This window comes from Trichosurus vulpecula, chromosome 6 (genome assembly GCF_011100635.1).
Source record: "Trichosurus vulpecula isolate mTriVul1 chromosome 6, mTriVul1.pri, whole genome shotgun sequence".
Classification (NCBI taxonomy): domain Eukaryota; kingdom Metazoa; phylum Chordata; class Mammalia; order Diprotodontia; family Phalangeridae; genus Trichosurus; species Trichosurus vulpecula.
Window position 1 is genome coordinate 68,682,329 of NC_050578.1, and position 26,135 is coordinate 68,708,463.

Sequence of the window (26,135 nt, forward strand, 5' to 3'; positions counted from 1 at the left end):
TGTTAGGGAGGGAGTAAGGACTGATTCAGAATTGTAGGTGATATGGGAACAGTCATGGCTGGAGGGGTGGTAGGAGGACAGGACACTTGTGCATTGTTGTTAGGGATGTGATTCATCACAACCATATTGGAAAACAATGTGGAATTATGCAAATAACGTGATTTCAAAATCCATACCTTCTGATTTAGAGATTCTATTATTAGGCTTGTACCTAAAGGAGGCCATGGATAAAATGGCCATACCTATCACATACCAAAATATTAATAGCAGCACTTTTGTGATAAAGAATTGTAAGCAAGGTAGATGCCCATTGATTGGGGAATGGCTAAACAAATTGTGGTACATGAATGTAATGGCATAGTATATTACTGTGCAAAAGCAATAAATGTGATACATAGAGAAGTACTGAAGAGCTGCATAAACAGATACAGAGTAAAGGAAGCACAGCCAAGGAAACACTATACATAGTGACTATAACAATGTAAATGGAAAGAATGACCACAGAAACAAAACAAAATAAAACCAAAGCGAATGTTGAGAAATTAAAAAGAACAAGGATGGCTTGAAAGAAGAAATATAAGAAGACACCCTGACTCCAAGAATTTGAAGAGGTAGGATGTCCACAAGTGTTGTATATCACACATATTTCCAGACTTCTTCAACGTATTGATCAGTTATGCATGGTTTTCTCAGAAGGGGAAGGAGCAAGATATGGGGAGAAATTGTCATGATACAAAAGGAAGAATCAACAAAATTATTTTAAAAGGAAATGTGTTGTTAAAAAAGAAATGACATTAAAGTAAAATATATCAATAAAAATAAGATTTAAAAAGCAAAGTGGACCAGTAGTAATCTAAATGGTTTATTTAAAGCAGGTTTATTAAAGCAGATTTAAAGTATTTGGTGAAATACTTGACTCTGAAGTAACAAGTAAATGATTTAATTTCATTGAGGCAGTTTATATATTTTATATAAGTATATGTTGATATTTACATAATTTGTACATTGTAGAAGCTAACAAACAAATGTGATTTTGGTATTAAAGGGCCTTTAGGGAAGATGAAATGGCTTGTTTGAAGTGACTGATTAAGGAGCAATTGAATAATGACTGTTTTTCAAATATTTTTTTAAAATCACCTTGATTAATTTTGGACCAAATTTCAATTTTTTTTTAAAACAAGACAGCTTTAATTGAAATATAAAGCAGAAAACTTGTATTTAGAACTACATTTTCAATCTGCATTTTATGAAACAGCAATTAAATGACATTAAAAGTTTTAATCATCTTCACATTTTATCCTTTGTTTTTGGAATGGTCATAGACCAGTCATCCATTGGGCAAAGTTTAGATTACAGGACCTAGATGGTCCCTTTCTACTGTGAAAGTCGAAAGTCAAAATGGAACTTCTGGGTTATTCAAAAAAAAATTCTATTTCTGTAAAGCTAAATAAAGCATGCTATATGCTAAGAACGGGAGATAGTCAGTGGCTCAGTGGATACACTTCTGGGCCTGAAGTCAGCCTTAGAGACTTCCTAGCTGTGTGACTTTGGGCAAGTCACTTAACCTCTGATTGCCTAACAAAATGGATCCACTGGAAAAGGAAATGGCAAACCCCTCCGGTATCTTTGTCAAGAAAACCCTAAACAGGGTCACAAAGGGTTGGACATGACTGAAACAACTGAACAAAAAAGTGCTAAGAAAACAGTATTAATATAAGTACTTACTTGCTTTTTAATTAAACCTAAAATTCCCACTTGAAAGTGATAAATTTTTAAACAGTAGACTTTAAATTTAACTTGTATTTGATTACCACTACTCTACCTGTAACGTGATTGGATCATTAAAATAGAAATGCTTCAATAGCTTCTACCAACAAATTAAAGGCCAGATAAATGACTGAATGGCAGATTCAGATGCAATCTGCCAAAGATACTCCTTTCCTTTGTTTAAAGTCAACATGTGGCCCTCACATATGTGAGTGACAGGCTGAGCCTACAGTACCGAAGTTTCAGAAACTAAGTAATTAAATTTTACTGGCATATCTTCTATCAAAAAAGTTCAAAAGCGCTTCAATTCTACCCAAACTAGTTTCACAGACCCCAAACCCTAGGATTTGAGTACATTTCTAGAAATTAATTATCTATTATAGTCACAGAAAAAAAAAAAATCACAAAATATGCTGAATCAGCACCCATTTTGGTTTAACCTTTAACATAAAAGAAAAATTCTCATTTTTTCCCTTAGCATTATTACTATATGACCAAGATCTTGCAATATGTTCTTAATACTGGCTAAGCAATTTCTATAAATCATCTCAACTAACAGGTCAAAGAGGATGTAGGAAACTAGAAACCACCAGACTCCTTCACCTGAGACAAAATTTAGCGGATCTCTTTCCACTAAAGCCTAGCTTATAAGTGTTCATGGAATACAGGTCCAAGTTCCCTGCCACAAATAACAAGAACAGAGGCAAACAGGAAATTCACTCAAGAATTTTGGTTAAAGAATTATAGTATAAAGGGGAGGGTTTTGTTTGTTTTTACTTTTGTGAAATACTACTAGCCGAGTTATATAATATTTCGGGAAATTCCAAACACATGATTAAAATGTTCCATTTGGCTAGATCTACTGATATTTTGCAGTCCAACAGTTTTTTCCAGTCAACCTATAGTGCATAGAGTTCTTCTCTTAGCTTGTTTCTTCAAAAGGAAGGAAACACAAAACTAATATGTATGAACAAATTGTTTTAGTGTGTTTGATCAGCCAATTCATTTGACACTGATGAAATAGATCCTACATGCCATATTTACCATCCTAGAAGGTCTTAAAAGTAGTATTAAGGCTTAGTTACTTCTAGTTATTCATAGATTCACATTCCCACTAGGATGCCAGCAGCCCCTCTGGCAAAGAGCCATTTGGAACTTAACCAGGCTGTTCCTAGGACAAGATAAAATCTGCTTGCCAGGACTATCTTATGAGCCTTTCCAATGAGGCATAATCTTCCAGAGATCTTGTTCTACTGGTCCCCTACCACAGCATGATGAGCCATCACAGAGGGCCTTAAGCTTAAGCTGTACTGTTATAAACTTACAAATCTGCACAAGCACCTGCCACCTGATGAGTGTCATCTCTTAAAAATATTTTTAGGGGCAGCTAGGTGGCGCAGTGAGTAGAGCACTAGCCCTGGAGTCGGGAGGACCTGAGTTCAAATGCAGTCTCAGACACTTGACACATGTACTAGCTGTGACTTGGGCAAGTCACTTAACCCCAATTGCCTTGCCAAAAAAAAAAACCCAGAAAAAAATATTTTTAAGATGGTGATCTTCAAGTTTCCTCCCAATGCTTGTAAATTCCTTTAAGTTCTTATTTTTATAAAGTTAAACAAACTCTCTTACTAGGCTTTACCCAAAACCGAACAAACTTAGTTATTCTGATGATCCAGAGTTTACCAAACTTATTTGTCCTACCACCCCCTTTTCAAAAAAAAAATTACTCAGCACCCCCTGGAAATCTACTTTCTTTAAGCCTTTAATGGTTTCTTTTTTAAATTTGCGTCATTTCAAAAAAACACCAACCCCTTGTTGGTTCCGGTGCCCCTGGGAACCTATGGATTGATTGTCTGTTACATCTGACATTATGATTTAAGCAGCCTGGCACAGCAGACAAAATACTGACTGTGGAGTCAGACACCAGGTTTCAAAGTTTGCCTGTGGAACTTACTACCTTGTGTCCTTGTGCACCTGACCTCCCTGGCCTCACCTGTAAAACGAAGGGCCGAAGTAGATGCCTTCTAAGGTCTTTCCAGCCCTAGATCTATCCCTTAGGATATGTCCAGCGCTATTATTTAAATGGTTGTGATATGAGGTCACATATCCCTTTTAAACTTGAACGCTGTCTTCTAAATATTTTACTCCAAAATGTTTAGCTATTTTCAGAATAGCTTGTTACACATGACCTAAACTGGCACCAAACATAACTGTCTGAAATTTAGCCAATTACCTATCCTTTGAAAAATGACTAGCAAGAGTCAAACAGAGTATTTGAATTCTGTCTTTTCTCTGCACTCTTTCCTTTTGGCTCAGAAAGAAGCTAGCAACTAGATAGTCAGCCCTGAAAAATGCAGACTTCAATGTTTTTCTGAGGATTTTTATAAGAAAACCATCATCAGAGAGCAGAGAAAATAACTGACCCTCATCAAACAGTCACTGTCCCTCTAAACTACAGAATTTTGATACTTATCAGTGAAGTGGCCCTGAGAGCGAGGAGAAATCTGTGTCCCGGCACTGACACTATTAATTCTTTTTTTGAGTGCCAGCCTCCTTATTTGTGAAATGGTAATGATCCAACCCCATCCACTCCCTTGGGACACTGGGAAAAATGGAAATTTGGGCAACAGACTTTAAGCTCCTAAAAAGAAAGAGTTAATCAAATACAAAGCATCAGTCGTCAAACCAGCTAACAATTCTAAAGCCACACTATTGTTAAAGTACTATTGCAGCTTAACTTTTTGCCCCCTTAATTTCACAAACATCAATTTTCTTGTTAGTACAAAATACTCTGCCAACCCTGATACGGGTGTCCATTATAGAGCTTCTGTATCCTAAAAAGCTCAGTCTCTTAAGTACATTGTCCTCTAGTGTGAAGCCTTTCATACAGTGAACAGAACAACCAAGGAAATGAAAAGGCAGTGTTTGGTAATTCATTTTATTTAAATCAATGGGACCAACAATCTTTTAGGGAAAAATAAATTCTCCAATGAGAATCAAGCTTTACTTTCTAATAAGTTGTTTTAAGGAAGTAAATTCTGAGGAATAATTTGAAGTAACTTTTTAAAAGTTTAATGGAATGTTACAAACACAAAACTCTTCAGGATGATTTTTAAGTACAGTGCAAATAATCTACCAGTTTGGATTTCCACATGCTCAACGTGATTCCTTCCATTACATTAAATAATTTCTTACTTAAAAGTCCATTTCAACATTAAAATACCAAACTTTTTTTTAAAAAGTGGTTTCCTGGTCCTTTCACACTTCCAGAGACCTGAAGAAATGTAGATGTTTTACTTACCATCAGCAGATAAGTGGGCATGCCTTGTAAATGCTTTATCTATTTCTAGGAAAGCACTGGTCAACACAGTTTCCAAATTCTTGTCCCTGGTGAGGAAATCCCTTTGTTTGGGAAAAAAACAGAACCAAGAGCAAATATGATCATTTTACAGTTTTTGATAGTTCTGTTTATTATACTAAACTAAATAATTATAGACTTAAACTATGACAACTTTTTTTCTTTTTAAAATCACCACAATCACATTTATCTAGTGCTTTATACTTTTTAAGACACTTTCACATTCATAATTTATTTTATCCTCACAACAATCCTATGAGATTAACGAAAATATCTGACCATGAAGCCAAAGGAACTAGGCAATGGAGTGTATACCTTTATATTACAGTAGCCAGAGAGCATGATAACCACAGGTGGTGTGATAGACAAAGAACTCTAATGGATCTGGGTTCAAATATTGTTTCTCCTACTTACTACAGGTGTAATTTTGGGCCAATCACTTGCCCTTCGTGGACCTTCGTTGTCTTACCTGTAAAATGAAAGGGTTACTGGATGATCTCTAAGCTTCCTTTTGCTTTATAGACCCTATGACTTAACTGGTACATATTCCTCTATTAAAACACTATGGGCATTCCCCTGGATGTATTATGGTGGACTCCTTGTTCAGACCTAGTAACACAGTGCTCTCTCAAGGATAACTAGGCCAGAGAGGTTACTTATTAGGATTCCAGTGGCCACACTCAAGGAAATCTCCCTACCATGAACACCACCACACAATAGTAGTATTCGAATACTTCAAATCTACTCCCTACAATTTAAAGCCGTATAGGCCATTTGAAATGGATACAAATAAAGCACCATGAATCCTGACCAATATTTACCAAAAAAAAAAAAATAAAATAAAGCTCAAGTAAGTATTTCTAAAACTCTCATTAAAAAGCAGACCATTAAAAGCTTAGCTCCAAAAGAGAGAAAATACACATTTTCTACTCAGTTGAGAAATTACATTCTACACACATAATCAAATATAGTTGTTGTGGTTTGCGTTGCTTCACTACAAAGAAGAGTTCTGTGAGGAGGAGGGGGAGGGCTGCAGTTACTGGAAAGCAACAGTACTGTAGAAAAAAATCCAGTAAGTTTTTTTTAACAATGGCAGCTGCTTTTTCCATCTTCAGCCACAGATGTAACTTTCACTCACTGCTATTTTTTATGCAAACACTTCTACATGGTACAATATTAATACTTGATAAAGGGATTTGCGAACGTCTCCAATCTGAATGAAAAGCCTATGAGGGCCTTACTAGGTTACCATAAGATGCCAGAAGGAAAGCTGAAGTACATACATAATATATTTTTCCATGTGTGTGTGACAGAAGTCAGCAGCTGCAGATCCACCATGCCCATCATACACTGCAAAGTACAAGACTTCATCCGTCAACTGCGCAAAGCCAAACCGGTCCTCATTCTCTTTCCGTTTTCCAATTTGGGAGGAGCAGCCCACATTTTCCAGGCTAATTTTGGGAATTGGCTTTCCATACTTAATGCTTGGTGGAAGAAGAATCGGTTCATCAATGCGGTTATCCCAGATCCCAAAAGTGTCCCATGTGGCCGGACGCCCACTGCCGTCCGGATCAAATCTAGAAGATCTTCGCTCGGAGGTGGAGCCGTGGCAGGCGGAGGTCAATCTTTTGTCATCCTGCAGCAGACGTGATGTCAACAGAGCTCTCCTTCTCACCTGGTACCCTCCACTTCTAACTAAAGTAATTAGAGCAGCTGTTGACATAACTCGATTCCAAAGAACTTGGTGGTAAAGAAAAGACCAATGGAATGTCTTCAAGAAAAATGATACAACTAGGCAGGGAAGAAAGAAATAGACATTACAAGCAATTATAAGTAGTAATTCAACAAGCATTTATTAAGCACCTACTATGTGCCAGGTGCTATGCTAGCTTTAATATAAAGACTAGAACAAAACATCCCTTGTGTTAAGCAGCTTACCTTTCACTAGGGGTGGATAGGGAGGGAAGGGACCCAACATGCACACAGATAAATAACTTCGGGGTAGAGGAGGGCTAATAACTGGAGAATCAGGAAGAATTTGTGGAAGAGATGACAGTTGAGCCGGGACTTACAGGGAGCTAGGGATTCCAACAGGTAAAGTGAAGAAAGAGAACTCCCACACGGGGGTTGCCTGTGCAGAGGCTGCATGAAGGCTGGGGATGCAATCTGTTACTCAGAGTAGTGCAATTTTGCTGAACTGTTCCTCACACCCCATCCCCAACACCCCTCCTTTCCTATTCTTTGTCATGAGGGATGGAACAGTGAGGAAGGAGGGAGGGGAAAAGATACATTAAAATATAGATGTGGTATGAAACAAATGATGATAGATAGAGGGAAATGATTTTGTGATTTTATTGACAGGGGGAATTTTTCTCATTCTTGAGTTCCCTACATCAATAAAATTACCCTTCTCCACAATTTAGAACCTTAGTAAGTTATCTGAGAGATTAAGTGACTCATCCATATCAATATAATTTTTTTAAAAACCTTGACAAAAAAGAATGGGTATCTCCCAAAGTCTCCAATACTTATCTAAGACTGCATCTTAGTTATTGGACTATCTTTTATTAATCATTCCAAAATATAGAAACCTAAGTCTTATATAATAAGGCTTATGAAAATTAGCACATTTCAACACCTTAAAAGAAAAATTAAAAAACTTTTGATTTCCTTTGTGTTAGATTTGCATGAACTTTTTCAGTGTAGCAGATCTTGAGGAATGGTTGCAAATAATTACCAATCTAGACAGAATCCAACTTACAACTCATCTATAGAAATGATCATCCCTGGCCCCTCCCACTGAGGAGGGAAAGCCCCACTCCTATTTGGGGAAAGCTATGTTCCTGGCACTCTGAGTCCTAACTGACTTTCTTCATAGCAATAAGGTTTTAAATGATGGCTAGTTTCTACAGTAATCTAAGTATCATTCTTATTTGTAATTGTATTTATTCTATATGTAAGTATACATGTAAACATAGATATATGTATATACATGGATAAATGTATAATTGTGTGGGCAGCTAGGTGGCATAAAGTGCTGGGCTTGGAGTCAGGGGAGATGAGTCTTCCTAAATTCAAATCTGGCCTCAGACATTTGCTGTGTGAACCTTGGGAAAGTCACCTAACACAATTTGCCTCAGTTTCTTCATCTATAAAATAAGCTGGAGAATGAAATGACAATCTACTCTAGAGTTGGGCAGGACTGAAAAATGACTGAACGATAATTGTGTTCCTCATTAAAATGTAAGCTTCTTGCTAGTACAGATTGTTTTATTCGTAGTACTTATATTCACTAAAAAAAATGAGGCCATCTACTTCCTTATGTTTTGGTTTCATGATGTGTTGTGAGGGAATGGTCTCAGAGAATTCAGAGTCAGACCACCTCTAATCCAAATTGAGGCATTAATTGAGATTGACACCTATCATGAAGCAGCCTAAGTTCCAAGAGGAACCAGCAACTTCTGAGAAAGCAAGATGGATTTTTATAGAGTAAAGATGCAATTACATAACAGAAATTATGAATATTAAAAAGCAGGAGGGGTTAAGGGATTAGGTAATGGGGGAGGGGTCCCAGCCACAGTGGAACTGTGCATGTGATTATCCACAATGTATACAGAAAAATCCATTGGCAGGGTATGTATGTATGATAATGATATCTCTTCGTCACAAGTTCACCAGCTTTTTGCTATTACTGTGCAGGTGCCTACTTAGGAAAAGTCCCTTCTATTGTTTTGGGGTCCACATCCTGCTTGAGCATCCTGGTGGTGCATTTTTCTGATTGGCTGAGAATTATGGTGCTGTCTGAGACTAGATGGATGTGGTTGTGGTTGAGTGCACGGACACACCTGCTGTATCTATGGGAAATATGAGGAATGGGTCTGGGGGCAGTGGCTAACTAGAGGCAGTGGCTGGGATCCTGTCATATGGACATATCTGCTGTTTCTATGAGAAGTATGAGTCCATGGACATACCTGTTGTTCTAGTGAGCAGTGAGGAATATGTGGAGAAGTTAGGATATTGTGGGGGGTGGGTGAATGGCTAAGCAGGGGCAGTGGGCCTGCTGTTTGGTGGGGCCTATCTGTATTAGGATTCCATCCTTTATATCATTCAGAAATCTGTCATGATTTACTCCTTCCTTTGGTCTTGTGGCCTTTCTCCTTGCCAAAGCTAACCACTCTCTGCACGTACCCTGTCCTTACCTTCTGTTGACTTCTCCAGAAAACCACCTCCTCTACAATCCTTACTCTATTTTATTTTCAATCTCCTAGTTCTTTCCCACTGCCTACAAACTTGCCCAAGTCTTCTCCATCCTTAAAACCCAACAAAAACACAGCTTTTCCCTGACCTGATCATCTTCACTAGCTATCATCCTTGATCTCTTCTTGGCTAAGTCCATGAAAAAGGGCGATCTCCATTTCATGCCCTCCACCCTCTTCCAAACCTTTGGCTTCTGACCTTATCACTGAACAGGAATTGCTCTCTCCAAATTCACCAATGATCTTCCCAATCCTCATCCTTCTTGACCTCTTTGAAGCCTCTGGTCAGCTGTTCTCCTGTATACTCTCTTCTTCATGGCCCTGCTGTCTCCTGGTCCTCAGTGTCTACTGAGGGACTTTCAGCCAGGTTTTGCCCACTAACTCCTTAGAGGTGTGCTAGGGCCAGCCCAAAATGGCTGGTGAAAGTCAATGGTTACATTTTCGGTGTAAGTATTTATATCTTGGTTCCTGATCAGGGCTTCATTTATTGTTTTGTTGATTGTCTAGATTTTAAAGAGTAATAGAGAAAATGCTAATACTGCAGATTAAGCTTAAAAGTATATCCTGCATACATTTTTTAACAGAGAGCCAGTTATTGAACTTTTTCTAATCTCTGAGTTTCTATCTTGGGCCTTCTTTTCTTCTCTGTGCTTCATATGTAAAGAAGGGGAAACTCAGAAAAATTTGGTAGATGGACAGAATATTTGCAGATTGATAACTTAAATCTTTCTACAAAGCTACTTAATCTGTTGTTCTTAATCAACTGGAACCAGATACCACATTGGAAAAAGTTTGTATACTTCTATACCTTCAAAGAAACACAGATATCAACCAATTAACAAGCATTTTATTGCTGCCGGGGTGCACCTCCTTCCCCGCCTCGCCCCCCCCCCCAATTTGCTCAGCAGTGTGCTGGGGAAATCACAGAAGAAAGATGCAGACTCAAATATCATAGATTTCCTGTCCTCAATGAGCTTATAGCCAAGATAGCCTATAAATGAATGAATTAGTCTGAAGAGAATAATCTTCTTGGTGACAACTGAGCAGAAAAAAACCATCTTTGCATCAAATATCTCTGATAAAAAGTTTGTTATTTTACATACATATACATATGCAATTGACAAATTTTTAAGGTCACCTCCTAAAAGATGTGGTAAAAGGATATGAACAAGTTTTAGAAAGAATAGACAAATGAAAAATGCTCCAAATAATTATAAGACAAATGCAAATTAAAATAATTTCATAGATTCGCCTCCCACCCACCAAACTGTGATTTCCATAATGTCTGATTTATAACTATGTATCTTTTAATAACATTCAAAAGGACATGCTTGCTATTTGGGATTTCCATAACTTCAAATAGCATAAATCCTCAGTGAAAATGAATAAATTATTGCCAGCAGCACTTGGACTAGAATGTATACATGAATATACATTTATACTTTGGTAAATTAGCATCCTTTTGAAGTCCCTCTAGGTCAGCCCTGACATATGTAATATATACATATATGTGTATGTATGTAGATGTATACATACATCTATATCAACATATGTGTGGATATACCAATAGATATGAATATATACACAAATATATACACATATATACATGTTATGTATTTTGTGTGTATATGTATATACATATACATACATGTGTATACACACATATATGTACATGTATATCCATCTATAAACTTTTAAGCAGAAGTTCCATTGTTTTCCCCCAAGAGGCACCCTCAAGGTAATTTATTTCTCTTGTCAACTGAAATAGCTAATGGAGAGATAAAAGAGAATTTGGTATGATAGCTGCCACCCCACATAAGCTGCTCTGAGATCACAAGTCTCTGTAAAACCCAAGTAACTAAGTAACCAGCCAGCCCAGGTAACCACATTTGGTAATAACAGCCTGCACCCTACTGCCCACAGTGGTGCTAGCACAATATGCTGAGGGCTGCCTTCTTTAGCTTTAATGCTTGCAACCACAATGACTCATCTGGGAGTTTCACTTTATATTAGATGATGTGAGACTACAGCCCTGTGCATATGCCAGATAGCTGGCAGACACCTAATTGGAGACACGACACACGCTAAGGAATATACCGAAGGCAAAGAACATTGTTCAGTAAACTTCACTAGGATACATAAGCCATATGGCCTGTTTCCTTCTACTCTGGGTACCGGGGTTAGTTAATCACAAAATGAAATAATTTAAAGCAATGGTGTCATACTCAAATAGAAATGTCCCTTTGGGTGGCATACTGGCTTAGAAAACTACAAATTGACCTGATCTATATTGTATTGTATTTTTATTTTGTAAAGTAATAGGGACAAGAGAATATGATCAATTAATTTCCCTTTTGAAATATTTCCTTTAATTCATTTGCTAAAAGGAATAGGGGAAGGGAAACACACTAATATGGTATTGATGGAGCTATGAATTGGTCCAATTATTCTGGAAAATAATTTGGAATTATGTGAAAAAAGTCACTAAGCTTTTCTAATCTTTTGCCCAGAGAGCCTACTTGGAATATACTCTAAGGTAGTCATAGAGAGAAACAACTGATTCAAAGCGAGAACTTGGAAAAGACCTGAGCTTAAAAAGGCCAAGGTCTCCCACTGCATCCTGGGCCATCTTCAGTCATCCTGATCTATATCTTGCCACTGGACCCAGATGGCTCCAGAGGAGAAAGTGAGGCTGGTGACTTTGCACAGCCCTCCCTCCCTTAAATCCAATTCATTTGCAAGTCATGGTGTCATCTTCCTGATGTATGGTCCTCTTCTAGAAGGAAGGACAAACCACAAGGTAGTCATAAAAGATTTGATCCTAAATATAGCAAAATGTTCTCAGCAGTACTTTTTGTGGTAGCAAAAAAATTTAAACAAAGCAGGCACCCATAAGAATGGCTGAACAAACTATGGTACACTAATATAACTCCAATATAAGAAATGATGAATATGAGGAATTCAGAGAAACTTGGACTGTGTAACCCTAGTCAAGTGACTTAACCTCTCACTGTCCCATGCAATTCTCCAAGACTAAGTTTCAGAGCAAGCATTGCTCCCTCCATTGGCAAAAGGAGTTTCCTCACTAGGAACTCACTATACTGAAGAAATCACGAGTCTAGTTAAAAAAAAAATTGGAAAATTTATAGGAATTAAGATAAAGAGTGAAATGGAAATGAGTGAAATGGCTTTGCTAAACAGTGAAATAGGAAAATGACAGGCACAATGACAATAATGTAATAAAAAATAACACTAAAATGTGAATGCCATAAAGCAAAACAATCACACTCCCAATATAGGAAATGCACTTTTAGCTTTTCCATGGAGAAGTAGCAGCCTGCCACCGTCATCAGCAGTAACTGTACCAATTGGTTTTCCTTGTTTTCCTTTGTTACAAGGGAAGGCTCGCTGGATGTGTAGTGGGTACTGTGATATAAAAACGAAAAGCTACAAAAAAGAAAAATGGGACAATTTATAAGAATTGATACGAAGCAAAGAAAGAAGCAAAATACACATAATCACAGGAGTAATGTAAATGAAAATGCTACTAATAGGCAGCTACATTGAGATTAATTGCAATAACTGATCTTGGTCCTAAGAGACAGATGCTGCAACACACTTCCCTCCTCTAGGGCAGAGATGTGGGACCCATGTTCTGAATGTTGTTTGTGTTTTATTCAATTATTTTTCTTTTTTTACAAGGTAGGGTTATATGTGCAAAATGACTGTAAATACAAAAAGCAAAAGGCATTAATAAAACTTTTTAGCAAATAGCACAGCCTGAGGGAAGCATATTTTTTCTTTTATCTAGATTGACACCTGCTACCACACCAGGAATGGGATGAAATAGTTGACATTTGCATGGCTAAGATTTTCAAAGCTCTTTACAAACACTCTCATTTGCTTCTCATAACAACCCAATTATGGTAGATATCCAACAGTATTATTATAACCATTTTATGGCAGGGAACTAAAGTTGACTTTGAGAAGTGACTTTCCTGAGGTCACACAGCTCCTAAGTATCAAAGGCTGGATTTGAACCCAGATCTCATAGGACTACAGGACAGGTTCCTTTTCCTCTACAATTTGTGACTTTTCAGGATGATGACATTTCCCAAAATGTACTTCCCCTCTTTAAAGGTACACCAGGCACTAGACGGTTGTCTTACTCCTTTCTCCAGATCTTTGAAAAACTTTGTGCTAAATTCAGATCATTCCTGATGTAACCACTCACTGCTTCCAATTTGGCACTCTAATCTACAGCTCTTAAAGTTACAAGAAAAAAAAATTAAAACACGGATATACTTTTCCTTTAGTTTTGACAACTGACACTTTTTTACCTTCAGTGTCCTAGCAGTGAAAGAAAAAAAACTGGACCAGATATCCAAAAGCGCTGAAATACCCCTAGAAGCAAAAATCAAGAATGGGGCTCATTGGATCAAGAATCAAGAGTGAAAGAAAAGGTCTCTGAACATAGCTGCAGGGTACCCATGAGCCATTTATTTAGTAGATACTGAAACCATTCAACTGCTATCTGCTATTTCAACTCAAAAGGTAAACATTACACTCAGCAGAAATATTATTGTCAGGACCCCCTAGGTAAATTAAAGCCTTTTAAGAGATTCTCTGACACATTTATAATACTACATTTATATAATTCATTTCTATGTATGCCTAACATACATCACAGTCCAAATAGAATACTTAAAAACAGTTAGTTTTCTTGAAGCCTTTCAGCTTAGCCTTACAGATGAGGAAACTGAAGCAGCCAGAGGTTAAGTGACTTGCCCAGAATCACACAGCTAGTAAGTGACTAGTGCTGGATTTGAACTCCGGTCATCCTGACTCCAGGAACACCCAGAACTCTGTCCACTATACCCCCTAAACACCTCTAGGTCTCAGTTTTTAATCTTAGAATCAGTGCCTTGAACTAGATGATGTCTATAGTTCCTTATGCCTCTGAATTAGTAATCCTATGAGCTTGTTCACAAAAAAGTGACTTTGCTAAACAGTAGGTAATGTGAAGATTATGTAAAATATTATTATGTAAAATATTTTTGTGCATTAAAGACAAGTCCTAATTTAACTTTGAAAAACATTTTTTCTGTGTCCAACATACATAAAGCAATTTTATACTAAAATTATTTTTAACTTGCTGATCTAACATTTTAGTGTATGATGAAAGCTGGGGCTGAGCTGCATTAGTGCCTTCAATCATTCCTAAAAAGCTGGCAATATCAGGTAAAACAGAGTTAGGTGAAAACAAGGCTGAAAGGACAGTTAAGAGTTAAAATGAAACATTGATACGGCACAACAAGGCTTCCAACAAATGAAAATATCTAGACAAAAGAAAAATCAAGAAGAAAATACTTCATTCTTTGCTTAAATGCATACATTGCTGAACAATGACTATATACACCAAAGCTGTCACTATGACTTTATTTTTACCTCACCAATGCTGTATGATCCTACAGCAGTTAAACCACTCTCCCACTTTATTTTTTGGAAGGGCAGGATGTTGTTGACTGCCTTCCACAGAAGGTTCCACTTAAAGTGAGAAGACTATGATTCCAATAGAGCTACTAAACTATGCCTTTAGACCCAAATCACTCTGGCTTTCACTAATAGGTCCCAGCCAAAGGATCACTTGCACTTCTCTGGATGGCTCAGAGAGAGCATAAATGACAATTGTTTTGGCTCCTCTCCCAGACTGATTATTTTATGAAGGGAAGCTAAACCATCTTTTGTCTCAATTTTTATCTAGCCTTTAGTCACTGAATGGGCATTGCCTCAGACAAACTGAGACCTGGGAAAGCTCTTAGCTTAAAAAGGTCAACGTCTGGGGGCAGCTAGGTAGCGCAGTGAGTACAGTCAAGAGGACCTGAGTTCAAATTCGACCTCAGAGACTTAACACATTGTGTGACCTTGGGCAAGTCAGTTAACCCCAATTGCCCTACCTTCCCCCCTCCAAAAAAAAAAAGTCCAAGGTCTTCCACTGCATCCAGGGCCATTGCCAATAGTCCTGACCTAGGTCTTGCCACCGGACTCTGATGACTGGAGTAGACAGTGCCTCACTTAAATCCAATTCACTTGTAAGTCAAGACATCACCCTACAGACATCACTGGTCCTCTTCTAGAATGAAGGAGGAACAACGACGATTCAAACTACTCTCTTGAACTTTTGAAGTAAGTCAAAAAAGCAGCTTTGTGAGCTTTTAGGCACAGTTTTAAGTTCAAAGCACTGTTATCCTTCCTTGAGATCAACCCTCCAACACTAAAAGGATGAAATGGGTACATAGTTAATATAACATCTAGAACCTTCACCAAGATGGAAACACATTGGAGAGCTACTATCCAGAATTACCAAGTCAAGGATTTGAACTTTAAAAAAAAAAAACTTTATAAAAAGGGGGAAAATCATTTAATAAATTTCCAACAGCCATCAAAGTCAACTGCAAGTCATGTCATTTTCCTCATGTCATGGTCCTCTTCGAAAACGAAGGACAAACGCAACAACAATATTTTAAGATAAAATATTGCCCAAGGTTTAAAGCCAAATACCTTCTTTGCCAGATCCCAGTTTGCCGGCTGGGCAGCTTATCTACTTGGAACGTGGGAAAATGCCCGGTCTCATTCTTTGGGTTTTTTGTCTAAACTCTGCCTGTACTTGACTTGAGTGTTTTGTTTAGCCTTTATCAGAAAACAAGTCTTGGTTCAATGAATCTAAGCCATTCTAGCTGTCCTTTGACACATATTTGGGAAATGACAGGAGCTAAATACCACAATCCTCATGTGAATTTTAACGTTTTCCTCCGCCCCCCAAAAGAATGAGATTGAGATGCATGAACGGAAAGCCTCCGGAGACTGAACCCTGGCTCAGTTGTCTCAAATGTAAAATGACCCGGACTGGGTGGTCTCTGGGATCCCTTTGCCCCTGGACCCCTCGATTCTGTGAATGGGCATGTTTGGCCCATCTGAAGTTTTGCTACAAGGAAGGGCTCTGCTGGGGGGGGGAGTCATTGCAAAGGGGTAACTATATAAAAAAGGAATGTAAAAAATGAATTTTAAAAGTGTGCGGGGTGTTGGAACAAGGAGGACAGCTTTCTGCCCCGGGCTCCCCTTTCCTCTCCGCCCTCGCGGCTAACTGAGCGGTCCAGGGCTCCCCAACGCGAAGGACCCCGCAAGAAGTGGGCGGTGGTGCCCATGTCCATCCCGCAGTCCCCGGGCTGGCCCCGGACCCCCCTTCGGGGAGCTGGTGCGGGAGGAGAAAGCCGGAGGCCGGGACCGCGCCCCCCGCCCCCCGCCAGCCCCTTCCGGCCGAGCGTCGGCGATGCCCCCCGAGGCGCCAGGGGCCACAGCATCTTCCCGTCCGGCCCAGAGCCTAGGCCCAGCTCCCCGGCCCGGCCTCCGCCCCCACCACGCCCCTGCTGGGACCTCACCCTCCGAACCGAGACGCGCCTTTCCAGCCTCCGCCGCTGGGGCCCCCTGGATCAAGAGCAGAGTCAGCCCGGCTGGCCTGGAGACGGGGAACGTCGGCCTCTGGGCTCCGCCGGCCCCGCCCACGCCCCGCCCACGCCCTGCGGGAAGCCCTGCTGAGCCGCGACCTGGGCCTTGGCCGACCCACCAATGGGAAGCGGGCGCAGAGACCCCACCCCCGGGGGAAACTAAAGCTCCTGAATCCGAAATGCACATCCTGTAGGCCGGAAAGCGTCAGATTGCATTGCCTTTTGGAGAATAAGAATTCGGCGAATCCGCTTACTTGGAGAATCAGAATGATTCACCGGAACCCTCTAAGGAGCCGCCGTGCCCTCTTACCTGGGGACCAATGCGTGCACCGACACCTCCCCTCTGTGCAGCTGCGGGGATGTCCTCAATAACGGGACGGCTTTGGTCCAGCCTCCCTCCTTCAGACCTCCTAGCCCCGCTCGGCTCCGACCCCGAGAAATTCTCGGAACCTTTCCTATCCCGGGCCTTAGGAAGGAGCAACTCGATCCTCTCGGGTTAGCAGTGGGGCTGAGCCAAAACGGGTTTAGCCAGGTAGCTGGCAGGTCGCCCTTTGGCCTTGGTAACCACCAATCACGGGTCCGTGAGGGACGAGCCTCCCGGCAGCTTCATTTACCCTTTAGCTCATTTCCAAACTGCAAATAACAAAGTGATATTTAAGGCAGCCAGTAGAAGACGGAGATTTTTCCCCACCCACTTAAGGTCTGGCGGAGAGTGCAGTAATATTTCTAACATTTCAGGGTGGGGATGGTGAAGACTATTAAAAGAAAAAGAAAAAAAAAAAAACCAGTGCAGCTTGGGCCTCTTTGTCCGTGTCATTTAGGAACCGGAGAAGGATTTGTGCGTGGAATAACTGACTTGCCGATGCCTATTCACTTTAAGTTTGATACAATCTTAGAATTAAAAGAGGCTGAGACTTCAGAACTCATTTATCCTAACTTGGAGCCGTAACAAAAGCAAAACAAAAATGACAGAAACAACCCAGGTCACTTCTTGGAAGACCTTGAATTGCAAATCACCGAGAAGGCTACGGGGGTGCACGGGGCGAGGGGTTGGGGCGGTTAGGGTGTGTGGAGTGTGAAAGCACCTGTGTTTAAATCGAGACTTAGCTACGTACTTTTGTAAACTTGGATACTTCACTTAACTCTGTTCTTTTGGGAGGGGGCGGGGCAGGGAGGACGGGAACCTTGCTTTCATCAGCTGCAAATAAAGGTTTTGGATCTGATGAATTCTACTCCACCTTCCAACTTTAAAGCTTTGATCTCCTGAGGCAGTTTTGGAAGGCTTCGATTGTTAGGAAATTTCAGGTGGCTTAGTGAAGTCACAATCCAGTTGCACTGCTCTGAGTTCCAGCTCACTAGATGTTTCCAGTCTCACACTGATGGCTCACCCATTTTAAAAGTAAGGTTGAGAATGATAATGTAGGGTTAGCATTCACAACTGAGGAGTCTCCTGGCCATTTATTTTCAAGAAAAAATGTTAATTGCTGGGTTTAAAACATAATTAGGTTATTTGAATCTATTAGACATTAATGGATTTTGAGGAAAGACTTGACAGTATTTTATATCAAAGTTTTGGGGCCAAGTTTGGGAAAAACTAATGATAGGCTTTGCTCCAGTAAACTTTTTTTTAAGAACAACTAGAGACAAGGGGAAAGCTCCAAGGTGGATAATATAAAACATTTAGAAATTAATCTTTAGTGTGCTAATATTCTTTCAGCACTAACAGTTGCAAGTTTCATGCTCGCATTTTAAAAAAAAATTTTTAATTGATACATCTTTTTACTCTAAGGCTCCTTAATCTACTGTCATATGATGTACAAGGTCAGTTAGGATAGTTTCAATTTTTTTAAGCCACCAGTGAAATGAACACTCATCTTTGATAATAACCCTATATCGTCTTTCATATGCCACCACAACTGAATTTGAACATATTTACCACTAAAAGTAAGAGAACTGGCAGTACCCCCCTTAATTTCTTCTATTCTTCAAAGAATAGGAATATAGCCAAACGCATTTTTAGCTATCAGATGACAACCGAATGTTGCATAATTTCCAGAATAACTATTTCTATTCTATTTTGGTTAGGATTCAAATCTCCAAGTCAAGCCCTTTTACTCTATCTTTTCCTTAAAACAACAATTACAAACTAATAGTATCTGAAAATAGTTAGTTTGACATGTTGTGGCTTGATTTTAGAATCAGAAATCTGGAATGACAAGAAAGCCTCAGAGACCATGTAGTTTACCTTCCTCCTGCGCCCATTTTACAGGTGAGGAAACAGGCTTGGAGAGGTTAAGTGGCTTGCCTGCTGGTGGCACAAATAATCATCAGAGGAGAAATTTGCATGCAGGTCTGTTGGCTCCAAAACCAGTACTTATTCTGTCCTACTATACTGCCTCTATGAACAAATTTTACTGTAAGAAAAATATTTCATTCTACTTCATAAAATGTAAGTGTAGCTTTTCTGTACAGATTTTTTTTTGAAGGATGAAAGTGATAGGGATGGGACTTGTACCCCTGAGAAGGCCTTGAACTTCCCCATACTTTTCAGTAGCCCAGATCTCTGGCACTTGCCTGAGACATTAGGCCATCACTAATGCTTTTAACTGCCCTTTCATTGTGGCCCTCATTGTCTGTACCTGGCCCACTCCAGATCTTCTTACAGTCTCTCAGAATAAAAATACTAATCTTACCCTCATTAAATCTCGAAGATTCCTTAAGAGTCTGGCCTGCTTGTATTGGCATCACAAATACGGACGACTCACTGGGAGTCTTGCCCACCCAACCAGTGTTATAATAAACTCATTACTTGGACCAAAGAAGGCTTGAGTGGTTGAATTCTTTCAAGGCAGACCCCCATCCTGTACCCTTGCATTTCAGTGTTCCTAGCACTCCTAGACTGAAAGAAAAGCAGGATGAAAATGAGAGGAAATTGTGTCCACCAGTTAGGCTAGCAAGTCACCGTAATTCCACATATTTCTCCAAGGAATTATTTGTCCTACTGGAAGTTAGATGTTGTGATATAATGCAAATCATTATATTGCTTACTGAAAAGAAAAAAATTAAAATATTTTTACAAATATAGCATTGTCAGTTTGTGAGGTTTGTTACAGTAAATAAAACTGGGGTGTAATGCTGTATTTTTTCACAGTTTATTATACAATGTTCTTGTTTTTAAATTTTTTTTATATTTGTGTTTGATTTCCACCTGTATCTCTCCCCCTTTTCCTTCCCAGGGAGCCATCCATTACAATAAAAAAAAAAATTTCCAAAAAAGAAGAAAAAGGAAAAAAATTCAGTAAAATCAAAACCCATGTGAAAAGCTATCACTTTTTCATATGTCATGAAAACACCAATGACAGGAAATAACTTGGAAGAAAATAGAGAAAATTTTAGTTTTATCTCTGTAGCAACAATGCAGCTTGTAGCTGCTGCTAAGGTATAAGACCCAACATGACCAGCAACAAGAGCTGCCAGCACAGGTTCTTTTATCTGCTTTTCTAAAGAAAGCAACTTTAAGGGGTTAACAGTCTCATTTTAATCAAACATACATATATCATTTACTTAGTTCAGGAGAAAAAGCCAGCACCCTAAACTTCGCAGCAAATTCAAACAAATTACAAGCATACGTTATATAAACAGAGCAAATAAACACTAATCAGCAGACAGGCTTCTAGCAGTCTGTCCAAGCAATACATAGTTACCAGAGAAGCACCAACATCTGGGTTTTTTCAAAGGGGGTGGGGGGACTCTTAAGAACGACTGCCCAGGATCTCATCTATTCAAATCACTGGACACTCTTCCAGTGAGTGAGAGCCCCCAGCAAAATGCTAAGTTCTGAGTTTATAAACCTTGTTCAGGGTCAAAGGGCAGCACAACCATACCACTCAAAGCTATGTGAACTAGGCTTTCCCTTATAAGCAGGTCATTGAAGACTCCTGATTTAATCAAAGAAACAAAGGCCAGATTCATCAAAGGCACTTGATTACCTAAGTGCCCCAAAAGAGAAAACAGTAAAAGTCCCACAGTGCTTAACATTACAATCTCTCCCAAAGCCATGTGCTTTATCTCACTTAATGTTTTCAATCACATATTATTTTATACTACAATCAAAAGCTACCATTGCATGGACCATTTGGTGATATCAAATCCATCTACGGATTGTCTAAAGATAATACTAAAAAATCACAAGCCCTTCCTGAGAAATTATTATTAAATAACAAATTGTTAATTTTGGGGAGACAAAGGCTTGAAAGACATTGCTGATAATGAGACTAGATTAACTTTCTCCTCAATGTTGTTTAGACCCAATGCAGGTGGGGAAGCCCATTGTGTTCTACTCAGGTTTGGGAAGGGATAAATTCTTTGATTAGATTGCCCAAGGCTAGGGGTAATTTGGAAGTAAATGATATAATCAAGGTCACTTTCACCACAGTCCCTCATTAGAACAGGTCCACTCCTGTCTCTCATTATTTATTAACCAATCAGAGTCGATTGCCACCCTTAGGAACACCCACTCTTCCAAGGGCAGATGGCTCTGGAGGAGAAAGCGAGGCTGGTGACCTTGCGCAGCCCTCCCTCACTCAAATCAAAGTCAACTGCAAGTCATGTCATCATTTCCCTGATGTCATGGTCCTCTTCGAAAATGAAGGACAAACGCAAGAGTTGAGTGGGTTCCATGAGGAGTCTTTGGCATGTAAGAGTATTACTGACCCCTTTTATTAATTATTGTTAGCACGATTAATGAAATAATCAATTATTCAGAAACCATGTCTCTCAAACTTTTTATATGCCACGCTACCTAAAAAAAATTTATAAGAAGCTAAATTATTTCATCTTTGAGTTGTTCTTACATCAATATTCTAATGGCAACCTGAAAGTATATGCAGTATTGAATTGGCCAATTCTTACCATGAACCCTTCTGTACTTAGCCTTCTCTCCAGTACTTTGTAAAGGTCTGACCTGAGCTTGTTGGACCTCTAAAAGTCTATGATTAACATTCAGCAAATTCATCCTCGAAGACAGGAAAGTGGTCATTCAGAAATTTTCACCTTTACTCTCTCTCTGTCACACACACACACACACACACACACACAGTCACACTGAGCAATCTGTTGGACATTCAGGAGTCACATCTCCCTCTGCTGTACCTTCCCCAGCTCACTTGGGTAGAAGTAGGTATTATACTAGCAATTCTGGTACAGTAGCAAGCAAGGGTATCCTTTGGGAGGACCACAAACCTCAGGCTACAGGCTACATGGGGTGAGAGACTCCAGGACAACACTCTGCTGGGAGAGATGGGAAATACTGATCATAGGACACAATGTTTCCCAATACGGGGAGACCAACAAGGGGCCAGACTGTGGAAGAACATACTTGAGGTACAGGAAAACCTTAGAATTCCATCTAGGCTGATCTTTACAAGTCAATTATGTTGTTATTACTCTATTATCAAGAAAATGCTGATGGCATAGTAGGACTGGGCACCAGAAAAGGGGCATAATGGGTGATGGGCCCCAAGGAATGGTGGTGAGGAAACAGAATGAACCAAAGAGGTGCTGTAGCAGCTTGGGGCTAGCTGAAAATCTCAAGGTTAACAACAACAACTAACATTTACATAGTGCCTACTGTGTGCCAAACACTATACTAAGGGCTTTACAATTATTACCTCATTTGAACTCTGGGAAGTAGGGATCATAAGACAGCTTTGGGGAAAGTATAAGGAAATAAATACAGCCTATTCACACCCCAGTGTCAGATGACCTGGTTGTCTCATCCCGGTTATGGCTTTGACCACCATTAAGATGGCAGTTGAAATGTAAGGAATGGAATTCTTAAGATGAGCTGGCTTTATGAATTACGAGCTGCGATGGCTAATGGATTTACCTTCTTAGTTTTGGGGTACACAGACAAAGGATGTGGTAGTTAACGTGGCAGATTCTTTCCACAACTTCCCATAACTTCACTCTGACAGTCTTCTCTGGGCCATTCTTGCTGCCCCATGCTACCCAATTAAGAAACCAGTCATTCTAACTAAAAGTAACGAGAATGGACAACAGGAACTGCACAAGAGGATTTAGCTCTCAGTTCACTAGGCATGAGAGTGTGGCACTTCTTTGCTGTCTTCATTGGTTAGCCAACTGAGTGACTCACATCCTCAGAATGAGAATGATGTGGAAATGATATAACATGGAAAAAGGTGTTACCATAGGTTGAGTGTTTTCTTGACTTCTACGAGGAGGAAGTGAAGGGAATGCTTTAGACCAATGAGGTGTTAAAGTGGAAGTCCTGTTTCTGTATATCTAGACCCCAAATTCCTAGACAAATTTTCTATACTCTCAAATCCTAAAGAACCCTGAACCATAAGCCTGGATTAATGACTAGAAGTTGATTGAGCTGGCATTCATTTCATGAAAACTTTTTTTTACTAAAAAGAAAGGAAGGGTAGAAGGATGGAAGGAAAGATGGAGGGCAGAGAGGAAGGATGGAAGAAAAGAAGGAAGGATAGAGAATTTTTAAAGTACTCTCAAGCATTTTGAATATGCTTTAATCTGACCCTCACAGCCCTATGAGTGAGTTATGTACTATTATGATTATCCACATTTTACAGATGAAGAAATTGAAGTCAAAAGCCTGTCCAGGGTCACAGAGTTATGTCTGAGACTGGACTTGAATGTAGCTCTTCCTTACTATAGCTCCAAGGTTCCATCTCCTGTGCCAAGTTTCCTCTCGATCCAGTCAACATGATGTTTGCCATAAGCTATTTCAGTGATGTGTGAATGTCTTTGAGCAAGCAGTAAATCTGACATGGATACATCGATTAATTTTCTAACATTAAGGCCAAGCATGTGTACTTCTATTGACACTAGGCTGACTCACAACATCTGACCTTAACCAGATGAAAATCAAATGTCACAGTCTTTGAAGTAATTTCTTTCCCTACTGAGCATGGTCTTGCTGGAGCTAGAAGCCATTCATCTCTAGCTAGACTCACCAAACACTGTTATAGTCTAGTTTCTTCTCTTTGTCTTTGGTTGTATAGCCTTCCCATGCTATGTGCCTTGGGGATATGGACAGAATGAAAATATAGAATGGCATAACTGTGTATTATTCTCTTCTCTCCTAGGTAGCTAGGTAGTACAGGGAGGCCTGAATTCAAATCCAGCAGCTAGGTAGCACAGTGGATAGAGAAATGAAGTTGGTGTCAGGAAGACCACCATATCCTACAGGCTCACTGCCCACGTATTCAAAGTCTTTTTGACTAGCTGTCTGACCCTGGACAAGTAATATAACCCTCTTTGCCTCCATTTCATAATTTGTAAAATGGGCTAGAAATGGAAATGCCAAACCACTCCAGTATCTTTGCCAAGAAAACCCCAAATGGGGTCATGAAGAGTGGGACATGACTTAACAACAAAAGACAAGAAAACTATGTGAATCATATATGAAAACTAACATTTTATCCCCGTTGATTGTTAGTTTTTGGTAATGTGGATATGTTAGAGATGACTAAGTTCAGAAAAATGTTTAGCCAGTGTAATTAGGATAAAACTTCCTCAGTGCATTTCCATTAAAATTTTCTTAAAATGCATTCATGTTCCATGGAGTGCTACATTTATTTCAAACCCAGATAGGAGTTAATTTTTTAATGGTGTAATAACTTTATTAGGGATTGTGAAGGATGGCAAAATTTCCTCTAAGCAAAACAGTGCCTGACACCTATTAGATGCTTATTGTATTGGGTCTGCATCTGGGATTATCTCCAGTCATCCTGATGAGTATCTGGCCACTGGAACCAGATGGCTCTGGAGGAGAAAGTGAAGCTGCTGACTTTGCATAGCCCTCCCTCACTTAAATCCAATTCACTTGCAAGTCATGACATCACCTTCCTGATGTCATGGTCCTCTTTGAGAACAAAGGACAAAGAACAACAATTCGATTGGGTAGGTATATGAAGTTTATGGGCATAAGTAATATTCATGTGCATCCATCCACACACAAGTATATGTGCATGCATATATAAATAGATACAAATTTATTTAATGGACATACACTGATCAGTTGTTGAAGGTGGGGAAGAAAAGAGAATAAGCATTTATATTGTGCCTCCTATGTGCCAAGAGCTGTGCTAAACACTTTACAAATATTATCTCATTTGATCCTCACAATCATCCTGCAAGGTAGGTGCTATTATTATCCTCACTAGAGTTGAGGATACTGAGGCAGAAGTTGAGTGACTTGTCCAGGGTCACACAGCTAAGCAGTATTTTTTGAAACTATTGATAATACATATATTTTAACCCAAATCCTCAGTTCAATCAAAGCACTCAAGATCTGTATTTTTGCTTCTCCAATTTATTGTTCTAATGTTTGGGCCTCAGCCCTGGTCAATAAGGCAAACTCAGGTAAAGAAAAGTAAAAGGATTTTATTAGCATATCAAGACAGCAGTTAGTTGGGTACAGCTGCAAAGATTTCAAACTGTGTGATGCTTCTATAGACAGGAGTAAACAACTTTCATGAAAGGCGGAATTATGACGATTGGTACATGTTGTTGTTTGTTCTTTCTTTTCTTTTTTTAACTGAATATTTTATTTTTTCTCAATTATGTGTAAATACAACTTCCTTCCCTCACTAAGAAGGCAAGCCATTTGACATAAGTTACACATATGCAGTCATGAAATACATATTTCATGTTCTTCATGAAAAAATCAAGAAAAATGAAGTAAAGAAAAAGTATGTTTTGGTCTGCATTCAGACTACATCATTTCTTTCTCTGGAGATGGATAGCATTATTCATTATAAGTCCTTCGGCATTGTCTTAGATCATTGTGTTGCTGAGAATAGCTAAGTCATTCACAATTCATCATCATTCAATATTGCTGTTACTGTATACAATGTTTTCCTGGTTCTGCTCATTTCAGCTTCTACAATTCATGTAAGTCTTCCCTGGTTTTTCTGAGAACATCTTGCTCATCATTTCTTATAGCACAATAGAATTCCAACAAAATCATATACAACAACTTCAACCATTTCTCAATTGATGAATATTCCCTCAACTTCTAATTTTTGCCACCACTAAAAGAGCTGCTATAAATATTATTGTACAGGTAGGTTCTTTTACTTTTTGTTTTTTATCTCTTTGGAATACAGACCTAGTAGTGGTATTGCTTGGTCAAAGGGTATGCGTGGTTTTATAGCCCTTTGAACATGGTTCTAAATTGCTGTACAGAGTGGTTGAATCAGCACA

The 26,135-nt window shown here is 39.2% G+C and overlaps 1 protein-coding gene and 1 pseudogene across 2 annotated transcripts in view; one reads left to right on the forward strand and one right to left on the reverse strand.

Annotated features, from left to right (window-relative positions):
• Positions 1-17,583, reverse strand: part of PPM1K (protein phosphatase, Mg2+/Mn2+ dependent 1K) — a 32,398-nt gene extending 14,815 nt beyond the window's left edge. Inside the window, exons 1-3 of one of the 2 annotated variants that reach the window (XM_036764149.1) lie at positions 17,197-17,583; positions 6,409-6,916; positions 5,069-5,169 (exon numbers count right to left, since the gene is read on the reverse strand). In XM_036764149.1, coding sequence (XP_036620044.1) covers positions 5,069-5,169; positions 6,409-6,848 — 541 coding nt within the window. In that variant the 5' untranslated portion in view covers positions 6,849-6,916; positions 17,197-17,583. Of the gene's footprint in view, positions 1-5,068; positions 5,170-6,408; positions 6,917-16,820; positions 17,011-17,196 lie in introns of those variants that run through there. The other variant, XM_036764148.1, reaches the window with a different exon arrangement.
• LOC118854636 overlaps positions 17,207-26,135 on the forward strand; it is a 31,633-nt pseudogene continuing 22,704 nt past the window's right edge.